Source organism: Jatropha curcas, chromosome 9 (assembly GCF_041381405.1).
Source record: "Jatropha curcas cultivar XTBG-Jc1 chromosome 9, XTBG_Jcur_1.0, whole genome shotgun sequence".
NCBI lineage: Eukaryota > Viridiplantae > Streptophyta > Magnoliopsida > Malpighiales > Euphorbiaceae > Jatropha > Jatropha curcas.
The window spans coordinates 24741342-24753005 of NC_143159.1; the positions used below are offsets into that span (position 1 = coordinate 24741342).

Below are 11664 nucleotides of genomic sequence, written 5' to 3' on the forward strand. Positions count from 1 at the left end.
CTGTGAAAATCTTAGAAAATCTTTCAATTCCGTCAAGAATTCTTTTAAAACCTAATACAATCCTAATCCAATACACTCCTCTAAAAGTGCGAAATCTCAAGCTCGAGTCCTCTCTGCTACAACGGTTTTCACAAATTTAGTAAATTAGAAAGCCACAAAAATTTTAACTAATTTAATAAATTAAGGGGAGAGCTATCTTAGTTATATATATATATATATATATATATATATAACCATGAATGATATTTTTTAATTAAGGTTGAGGGTTCCTGCACCCTTAGCCTGGGATCCCCAGAACTAAGTCAGAGTGTGGAGGGAGAAGAGAATGAAGCCTTCAACAGGGCTTTAATAAGTAGCAATTTATATATATATATATATATATATATATATATATATACATACAATCCATAAAAAACTATAAATAATAAATAATATTTTTTTTAAAGGCAATAAATAATATTTTTAAATACAGAGGACATTTCCTTAAAAGCGCGCCCTTGATAAAAAATTTAATAACCAACTCCTGTTATCTATTTGTTAGTCAAAATTAGGTATGCATGGTTGGCCAACAACCAAAGAAAATTAAGGCAATGATTGGCCAACTGTAACAGCCCAGCCCTAGTGTGATATTGTCCGCTTTGGGTGCCAAACCTGGCCTGAACCCTCACGGTTTTATTTCTGGGCCAGGGAAACCTCCGCTCTGCCAGCCCAAAACGCGTCACACTAGTTCAAGGTTGCCACCCTTTATGTATAGGACTTCCACCTTGTGCGTAGCTGATGTGGGATTCGCCTAAGGTGTTGTGCCCCAAACCTGGGATGTCACACCAACAACCAAAGAAAATTAAGGCGATGGTTGGCCAACCACCAAATTCTGCATCTATAAATAGAGCACTTCCATAAGTGTTTTATATCAACTCATTGTCAGAGAGAAATCCATTAGCTAGAGTTCACAGAGAAAAGCTTTGGTGAGAGAAAATTGAGAGTAATTTTCTTGGGTGAATTTATGAGTTGTGGGTTATAAGTGTTGTAAACACTTTGTATAATTTTTCTCCTGTTAGTAAAAGATCTGCAGCAGCTCCGGAGACGTAGGCAGAATTGGCCGAACTCCGTTATCAAATTTGTGTGTGTTATTATTTCGCTTTTATTTGGCATTCTCACTAATCTAGTTTTATAGGAAATTTTGCGTAATTTCCCAACAACTGGTATCAGAGCCGAAGGTTTCGGCAGGTCCAGCCAGTCAGATAGCGGTACCAGATTCGTGGATGTATTTCAAAAATAAATATACCACGACGACGAGTCTATCGGTGTTGTCCGCTCGGAAAGTCGTTGCAGAATCGACTTAGTGGTGAATAGTAAAACAGCATCTCAAAGTTGGTGGTGAACAGTACTGTTGGCGTTACTGTTGCTAAACCCGTGACTATTCAGCCCAGCACTATTCACGTATAGTACTATTCACTTGTACGATTACTATTCACGTATAGTACTATTTACGTGTACTATTACTATTTACGTATAGTACTATTCACGTGTACGATTACTATTCACGTATACTAACAATCAAGGCGGAGTTAGACTCGAGTGGGAGCGATGGCTGCAGATGAAGGAAAGTGAAAAATTGAAAAATTCGATGGTGCAGATTTTGGCTTTTGGAAAATGCAAATAGAGGATTATCTGTATCAGAAAGGTCTTTTCCAACCTCTCTCCGGAATAAAGCCAGAGGCAATGAAGGAAGAAGATTGGAATCTTCTAGACAGACAAGCACTCGGGGTTATTCGTTTAACCCTCTCCCACAATGTTGCCTTCAACATAGCAAAAGAAAAGACCACGGCGGGTCTTATGGCGGCTCTTTCCAATATGTACGAAAAGCCATCGGCCGCAAATAAAGTTCACTTGATGAGGCAGTTATTCAATCTACGAATGACGGAAAACGCATCGGTGGCCCAACATCTCAATGAACTCAATACAGTGACAACCCAATTGAGTTCAGTTGAAATTGAATTTGATGAAGAGTTACGATCATTGATACTTTTGTCTTCCCTACCAGAAAGTTGGAATGCTACTGTCACAGCTGTGAGTAGCTCGTCCGGAAGCAAGAAGTTAAAATTTGATGATGTTCGTGACCTAGTTCTCAGTGAAGAGATCCGACGGAGAGAGTCAAGTGAACCTTCAACTTCTTCAGTCTTGCATACAGAATCAAGAGGAAGAAATTCAACTAGAGGGAATGGACGCGGTAGATCAAACTACCGAGGCAAATCAAAGGACAGGAGGTCCAAATCCAGGAATCCCAGCAATTTCAATAACACGAAGTCCATCGAATGTTGGAATTGTGGAAAAACTGGGCACTATAAAAATCAGTGCAAGAATGCATCTAAGAACCAGGAGGGGAAGTTAGAAGCAAATGTTGCCTCCACCTCAGGAGAAGATGATGCACTTATATGCTCTTTGGAGAGCAAGCAGGAGTCTTGGGTTTTAGACTCCGGGGCGTCATTCCATGCAACTTCACAAAAAGAACTCCTTAAAAGGTATACCCCCGGAAACTTTGGAAAAGTATACTTGGTAATGACCAACCATGTAATATTGTTGGTAAAGGAGTTGTGAAGATTAGGTTGAACGGGTCTACATGGGAGTTGAAGGATGTCAGACATATTCCTGACCTGAGAAAGAACTTAATCTCAGTAGGCCAGTTGGCCAGCGAAGGCTACACAACAACCTTCCACGGTGATAAGTGGAAGATTACAAAGGGTGCAATGATGGCTGCTCGTGGAAGTAAGAGTGGTACTCTTTACAGCACAGGAGGAGCAAGCTATTCCATTGCTGTTGCAGCAAACAGTGAAACTCCCAATTTATGGCATCAGAGGCCTGGCCATATGAGTATAAAAGGAATGAAGATTCTACACTCACAGGGAAAACTACCAGGTCTTCAGTCAATTGAAATTGACATGTGTGAAGACTGCATATTTGGAAAGCAGAAAAGAGTCAGCTTTCAGACAAATAGAAGAACCCCAAAGAAGGAGAAACTTGAGCTTGTACACTTTGATGTGTGGGGACCAACTACTGTCTCATCCATTGGTGGGAAACACTACTTTGTGACTTTTATTGATGATCACTCTCGGAAAGTTTGGGTTTACTTTCTAAAATATAAGTCAGAAGTATTTGATGCTTTCAAAATTTGGAAAGCTATGGTTGAAAATGAGACAGGACTGAAAATCAAAAAGCTTAGAACCGACAATGGTGGTGAATATGAAGACACCAGATTCAAGAAGTTCTGCTATGAGCATGGAATCAAGATGGAGAGAACCGTGCCAGGCACGCCTCAACACAATGGTGTAGCTGAGCGCATGAATCGAACGTTGACAGAAAGAGCTAGAAGCTTACGTGTACAATCAGGCTTACCAAAGTAGTTCTGGGCAGAAGCAGTCAACACAGCAGCTTACTTGATCAACCGAGGTCCATCGGTACCATTGGAGCACAAAATACCAGAAGAGGTATGGAGTGGAAAAGAAGTAAAACTCTCACACTTAAGAGTTTTCGGTTGTGTAGCATATGTGCATATAAGTGATCATGGCAGGAATAAGCTTGATCCCAAATCTAAGAAATGCATTTTCATCGGCTATGGCGGAGATGAGTTTGGATACCGCCTCTGGGATGAAGAAAATAAGAAAGTGATCCGCAGCAGAGATGTGGTCTTCAATGAAAGAATAATGTACAAGAACAGACATGACACAGTTGCCAGCGACTCAGAGCAGAGTGGGCCAGTGTTTGTAGAAGTGGATGATATCCCAAAAAGTCTGCCAAATGAGTTAGTTGAAGATCCTCAATCAGAGGAATCAACCGACACACCACAAACTTCTCCTCCAAAAGTTTTAAGGTCTGAACGTCCTCCAAAGCCTAACAGAAAATATATGAATTATTTGTTATTAACAGATGGAGGAGAACCTGAATGCTTTGAGGAAGCATGTCAAACGGCAGATGCCAGCAAGTGGGAGCTTGCCATGAAAGACGAAATGAAGTCTTTAATCTCCAATCAAACATGGGAACTAGCTGAGTTACCCCTAGGAAATGGGTGTATCGAGTGAAAGAGGAACATGATGGTTCCAAGAGATATAAAGCTCGACTGGTAGTCAAAGGGTTCCAGCAGAAGGAAGGAGTTGACTACACCGACATATTTGCACCAGTTGTAAAACTCAATACTATCAGGTCTGTGTTGAGTATTGTTGCCAGTGAAGGGCTCTACCTTGAGCAGTTGGACGTAAAGACGACGTTTCTTCACGGAGACTTAGATGAAGAGATATACATGCAACAGCCAGAAGGATTCTCAGAAAAAGGAAAAGAGAATATGGTGTGCAAACTCAAGAAAAGCTTGTATGGACTGAAACAAGCTCCAAGACAGTGGTATAAAAAGTTCGACAGTTTCATGCAGAATGAAGGCTTCCAGAAGTGCAACGCCGACCACTGTTGCTTCTTCAAAAGATATAGGTCCAGTTATATCATTTTACTGCTTTATGTTGATGATATGTTAGTAGCAGGTTCAAATATGGATGATATCAGAAACTTGAAGAAGCAATTGTCAAAAGAATTTGACATGAAGGACTTGGGTCCAGCGAAAAAGATTCTTGGAATGCAAATCACGAGAGATAAGCAAAAACATGTGTTGCAGTTATCTCAGGCGGAGTATATCAATCGTGTATTGCAAAGATTCAACATGAACGAAGCTAAGCCGGTTAGCACACCCTTGGCTAGCCATTTTTGCCTATCCAAGGACCAGTCCCCTCAGACGGAAGAAGAGAGAAAAGACATGGCCAAAATTCCTTATGCTTCAGCCATAGGAAGTTTGATGTATGCAATGGTCTGTACGAGATTAGATATTGGCCATGTAGTGGGAGTTGTTAGCAGGTATATGTCAAATCTAGGGAAAGCTCATTGGGAAGCTGTAAAGTGGATTTTGAGGTATCTACGAGGCCCTACTGAAAAGTGTTTGTACTTTGGTAAAGGAGAACTAAAAGTACAAGGTTATGTAGATGCAGACTATGGAGGCGACATTGATCACCGAAGAAGCACCACAGATTATATTTTCACTGTTGGTATTACAGCTGTTTGTTGGATGTCACAGGTACAGAAGATTGTAGCTCTATCCACAACAGAAGCTGAATATGTCGCAGTGACAGAAGCCAGCAAAGAGATGATATGGCTTCAAGGTTTGTTAACAGAGTTGGGATTCAAGCAGGAAAAGAATGTTTTGTACAGTGATAGTCAGAGTGCAATACATTTGGCAAAGAATTCAGCATTCCATTCTAGAACAAAACACATTGGTCTTCGATATCATTTCATCAGGTCTCTGCTTGAGAATGATGTGCTAAAGTTAGAAAAGATTCAAGGAAACAAGAATCCAGCTGACATGTTAACAAAGGTGGTGACCATTGATAAGCTGAAGTTGTGTTCAGCTTCAGTTGACCTACTAAAGTAGCAAAACAAAAAGCTGCTGTATTGATCAAATTGTGAAGACAGATTGAAATCAGTCTTCAAGTGGGAGATTGTTAGTCAAAATTAGGTATGCATGGTTGGCCAACAACCAAAGAAAATTAAGGCAATGATTGGCCAACAACCAAAGAAAATTAAGGCAATGATTGGCCAACAACCAAAGAAAATTAAGGCGATGGTTGGCCAACCACCAAATTCTGCATCTATAAATAGAGCACTTCCATAAGTGTTTTATATCAACTCATTGTCAGAGAGAAATCCATTAGCTAGAGTTCACAGAGAAAAGCTTTGGTGAGAGAAAATTGAGAGTAATTTTCTTGGGTGAATTTATGAGTTGTGGGTTATAAGTGTTGTAAACATTTTGTATAATTTTTCTCCTGTTAGTAAAAGATCTGCAGCAGCTCCGGAGACGTAGGCAGAATTGGCCGAACTACGTTATCAAATTTGTGTGTGTTATTATTCCGCTTTTATTTGGCATTCTCACTAATCTAGTTTTATAGGAAATTTTGCGTAATTTCCCAACACTATTCAACATTTTCAATCGATATCCTCACAATCATTCTTCTAAATTAAGAAGATGCAATACTGTTTAAAACACTTTGGAATCAAAATACTTTTTAGATTAATGCAATATAACGTTTTAAAGAGTTTAACTAGAGATCAAGGAATTAAATATTAAATACAATTCTGTTATTTCAAAGAATACTTGAAAATAATGTAATAAGAAGAATATCATTACTAATTTTTAAACATAAAATTGTATTTATTAAATATTATTGACTTAATTTTTTATTTTAGTTGGTAAACAGAAAACTTAGATACAAATTGAACAACTACAAAATATATCAACCTTAATTTTTAAAAATAGTCTTCAACAGAACGCGGGGAATGGTTTTAATTTTTTAGGCAGCGGCTCATCTTCCTCGTAATCAGACATGGAATCACTTTCCATCACCTGACCACCCAGAAAATATGAACTTGTTGCTTGAATTCTACTCTCATCTTCAGCGCACACCAGGTGAACCCCACAACTCTTCACCTTCATTTTCACATTTACTTCTTTCTTACTAGACAATTTTTCTGCTTTGAATTCAAATGAGGCTTCATTGACTCTATACCAGTTCCGTATGAGCCAGATACTTAGATCTCGAGTGGTTCGGTGGTTGTACCAAAGATGCACATAATCTGATTCAAAGACAGGCCCGTGATGAGATCTAAAATGAGTGATGAGATACTCTTTGTATCCAGCTGTGGTTTTGAAACAACATTTACATGAAACCCTGAGATCAAAATCATAATATTCCTCGCTGTTGATAGCAGGAATCTCATACTCCACAACAACGCAAAAAGCAAGATCTAGAAATGTACAAATAAAACAATATGGAAGGAGCATATCAGCATTTAGTGAAGACCCTTGGCTTTGAAAGCTGAACCACTCTGGAGTTTCACTTCCAGATAAAGTGAGATCAAAACGAAGAAAAGGGGTTATAATATCCTGTCTCCATCTGACATTATTCCACTGCTTGATAACAGGAAAAAAGAAAGACAAATTAGATATTTATATATATGATTTACTTGGATTCTGGGAATGAAAAAAGACAGATGAAGAGGCTCAAATGCTTACCGAACAAATAGCTAATTCTTTAATTCTCAACTCTGCATCTCCCATGATATTGCCACGTGCATTTTGATCCAAATTGAAGCAGTTCATAAAATCAAATTTGAAACAACACCGTTCAGGCTTTATGGGTAGAATGCAAGAAGTTGATACTGCAGTTTTCAGCAACATACAGTTTTTTACTTGAAGTACTCGTAATTGGCTTGGAAGCTCTGGCAAACCTTTGAGTTTATTGCAGTCGTTTAGATACAACACTTTAAGCGATGATAAACAGACTATGTCACTGGGGATTTCTACAAGTGCAGTGCGGTCTAGACGAAGTTCTCTTAAAGACCACAAACCATGTAAATCAGGCAGTTTGCCAAGCTTTGAACAGTCACTGAGATTAAGACTTGTAAGGGATTTCAATTGACAAATGCTGCTCGATAGACTCTTGAGCCTTTTACACCCTTGCATATCTAACTGATAAAGAGAAGAGAGATGCAAAATTGTTGATGACAAATCTTCTATCGCAGTATAACTTAAATCTAACTTTGTTATATTATTTCCTAAATTCTCTGGGAACTTACTAAGACTTGAACAACCCTTAAGACTAAGTTCCTTAATAGAATTCAAACAATCACTACTTGGAAGACTTCTAAGGTTTTTGCAGTTCCGTATGTCTATCATTTGAAGATTGCAGACAAGTCCATCCTCTTGGAACCACTCTTCTAACCCACATTCCCCTAATAATAAGAACTTTAGTCCTCTTGGAATATCTACAAGCATCTGCAAATTTGAGCACCCTTTAAGATAAAGAATCGTTAGAGAGCCCAACTGAGCAAGTCTTGGAAGACTCCTCAGCTTCTCACAACCTCTCAGATCAAGAGCAACAAGGTTGTGCAGACACTGAATGGATAAGGTAATTTGGCTCAAGGTTTTACAATTTGAAAGAATAATCCTCTCCAGGTTTGGAGCCGAAGAGAGATCCGGGAGTGTTTCCAAGTACTCGCATTCAGAAAGATCAAGATGTTTTAACCTTTGAGGACACTGCACATTAAACCGATTTCTTTTTAAATGTCTATTGTTAAAAGAAAAAAAAAACCCATACACAATATTTTGTATTAATATAGAATAAAATATATCATTTAACTATTAACCTCTAATAGTGTATAGTATACTTAAATCATACCTTATTTCCATTCCATAGTTGCTTGACCTTGCTCCCTTTCATGTTAAGTTCAACAACATTTTTCATGAAAAAATTTGACGGCAAAGATTAGTAAGGGTAGTCTTCCCAATGGAATAAACTTATCTTATTAGGGAGAAACTGAAGCTCTTTCGTCTGACCAATTTCAAATATAGAACCTGTGTTTGTGTCCTTTATGTTAGGGCAGGACCTATAAAACTTTAGCAGTCTTAAATTAGGAACCCGTGAGAAGATTGCGGGATGCAAGTGCACTTTCCCAATTTTTGAGATGTCCAAGAATATGCCTTCAACGGTTTCCTTCATCTAATAAACAAGAGCAAATAGTGAATAGCAGTAAGCATACAATATTATCAAAAGCCTATACACGTCTAAAACCTTAATGACAACCATGACACAGACTCGTATAGATAAAATAACAAACCAAACTCCAATCTTATATTGGCCTCTGATTGCTTTGTGTTAAGAAAAATCATGGAATAAAAGCTGTACAGTGATATATACCTAACAGAAATAAGGAGTACTGCATAATTTGTTTTAAAGAATAAGAAAATGACATCCTTAGCACATGTCCATTTATAAATTTCATGTATGAAAGGGAAGAAATATCATATCTTACCGTCTCAGTTATCAAAGTGTCGTAAATTCTTGTGGCATTCCATAATCGGCTACCCATGCGTCGAGCAATATCCTGACCCATTTCTTGTATCAAATCATGCATCTCTAAGTTGTTTTCAATGACAACTACGAGACACTTATCCATTAGTCGATTTATTCCCATACTTGCAGCAAGACCACATCCATTTAGTATATTTGCTACCCGATCTTTACATTGTCCTTTGAAGAAACAAGAAATATCAAGAAATATATCCTTCTCAGTTGGTTCTAGCGTATCGTAACTTATTTCTAAGACTTTCTGAATCTTAGAATCAGGGGTTTGTTTTAGTTTATCCAATATATTTTCCCATTCCTCTATACGCCTTTTGCATAGATGGGAACCCAAAACTTTAAGAGCTAATGGAACGCCATTAGCATAATTTACTGCTCTTTCTGACAACTCTACAAAATCTTTTGGAGGATGCATTTTGTTAAAGGCTTTCATACTCAATAATTGAAGAGCATTAGAATATTTTAATCCCTTAACCTCATATATTTCATCAACATCGTTAAGTACTTCTTTGTCCCTGCTAGTTACAATGACTCTACTACCAGGACCAAACCAATCATGATTTCCAGCTAAAGCCTCTAATTGGTCTGAATCATTGACATCATCGAGAACAATGAAAACTTTCTTTCGTCTAAGCATATCCAGAATAAAAGTTGGTATAACATGATACATATCCATGCTCAAATTTTCATTTTGTAGAAGTTTGGAAAAGAGACATTTTCGCAATTGAACTAATCCATCTTTCTCTGATTTTTCCCTAACATTGCTCTCAAAGCAGAAATTATCAAATTGATCAGATATTCGACTAAGAAGAACTTCAGCAATGGTCGTCTTTCCTATACCTCCCATTCCCCAAATTCCAATAAAACGAACATCTTTTGAGCCAATACTTAACAATGACAAAAGTTTGTTAATGTGTGAATCAATCGCAGATAAGTCAGTGCAAGCACTGAAGTATGCAGGGTATAATTTATTCAAAATTTGGTTGACTACTGCCTCACTCAATTCCGATTCAGTCCTAGCAAATATGACAAACAAAGCATATTAGTTGGTCCAAATAAACTTATACATAAACTTGACAATGTCAAGAACAATTTTAATTTTTTTTAAAACAAAAAGTATTCAAGATCGGAATATTCTATTGTACTTGAATTAAATTTGAAAAACCACTCGTTTTGTAACAAGTAAAGAATTTGGTAATATAAAGCATTCTATCTATCAACTCTATGATAATGTCAATTCAAAAGTTCTTTTAAAAAATAAGAAAGTAGAAAGAAAGCAAACAATAATCATGATTTTGGTTTGACTCTAAACTATCGAGTGCAGATGTTTTGGATTGTAGGTCTATTGATTGGATTATTCTCAAGGTCATAAATAACAGATAGGCTATAAAAACATAATTTTATGTAAGCAATTCTTCATAAACACAAAATATATAAAAAAAAAAAAAAAAAAGAAAAAGCATTCCTAATTTTACCTGTAATTGTTGGAATCCCACCCAGATAAATTGGCTGCTTGCCTCAAAGCAGAGATCCACGTCTCAATTTTCTCTACGTTCTCCTTGAATTTTTCTTTAACTTTTAGAAATTCCTCCCCAAATTTTCCAATTTGATTTCTAACGTCAGATGGGTCTACGTGATAGAAAACTGGTAAAACCATTCGTTCCATTGAATCCATACACTCCATTATCTTGACCAGTTCATCCAAACACCAACGAGAGGAGGCATAATTTTTGGAGAAAATGATAACTGACATCTTTGATTCTTCAATAGCTTTCAAAAGCGACCAAGATATCTCTTCTCCTTTCTCAAGACCAGCATCATCCATAAATGTAGTGATATGCTTTTGCTTTAAAGCAGCATAAAGATGGCTAGTAAAATTTTTGCGGGTATCAATGCCTCTAAAACTAAGGAATACATCATAGTTTGTTTTAGGGGGAACGGTGGAAGACAAAATCAAAGACATTATGAGTTTTTGACAGTTATGTTGCTCTGTTTGTTTGCTAGAAGAAAGAAGTAATGGATAAAAAGATGACTCTGAAACTTGAAGAATTGCTGGAAGATTAAGGAAGAAGAAAGTTTAAAGATCTCCATATGTGATCAAAATAACCTAAATATAGTTATTTTATCTAATGTAAAAAAGAATAACGGTGGTAAATATTATTTATTACTTTTTAAAATATTAAAAATAACTTATATTTTGAAACAAAATCAATATTTAAAAACAATTTATATTTTGGTAACAGGGAAGTATAGTTTTGCTTTGAAAATAGCGAATTACATCTAGTTGAATTGTTGCCCGCTAAAATTGAAATAAAATTCAATCCAAAATTTGAATGTTTGATTGTTCAAATTAAAAAGTTATCTTTAGAAAAAGTAACTTATTCTTAGAAAATATTTTCGAAAAATAACGTTTACTTAAAAAATATTTTTCAAATAATTTATTTTTCTTTGTTTGATTACAATATCTACAATTAATTAAAAATAGCAAAACTTAACTTATAACACCATAAAAATATTATAATTATAGAAATTTCATATTTTAAAAATTTATTGTTAAATATGAGAAAAATAAATAAAAATGACAAAATGTGATAGTCACTAGTGACCGGTGATAGTGGTCGACAGTGGCCAATCGCTGATAGTGTTGGTTATTGGTGACAAGTAACCGATGGTAAATGGTTACTTGTAATTAATAAATTAAAAAAATATATAT

The 11664-nt window shown here is 36.5% G+C and overlaps 1 protein-coding gene across 1 annotated transcript; it reads right to left on the minus strand.

Moving 5' to 3' along the window:
• Positions 1-6210: 6210 nt before the first annotated feature.
• On the minus strand, positions 6211-11004 carry LOC105640223 (disease resistance-like protein DSC1). Its single transcript, XM_089725878.1, is given in 5 exon segments — positions 6211-6997; positions 7103-8125; positions 8268-8588; positions 8902-9967; positions 10427-11004. Coding segments are annotated over 5 exon segments (3546 nt in total). The 5' UTR covers positions 10915-11004; the 3' UTR covers positions 6211-6349.
• Between the last annotated feature and the right edge of the window lie 660 nt (positions 11005-11664).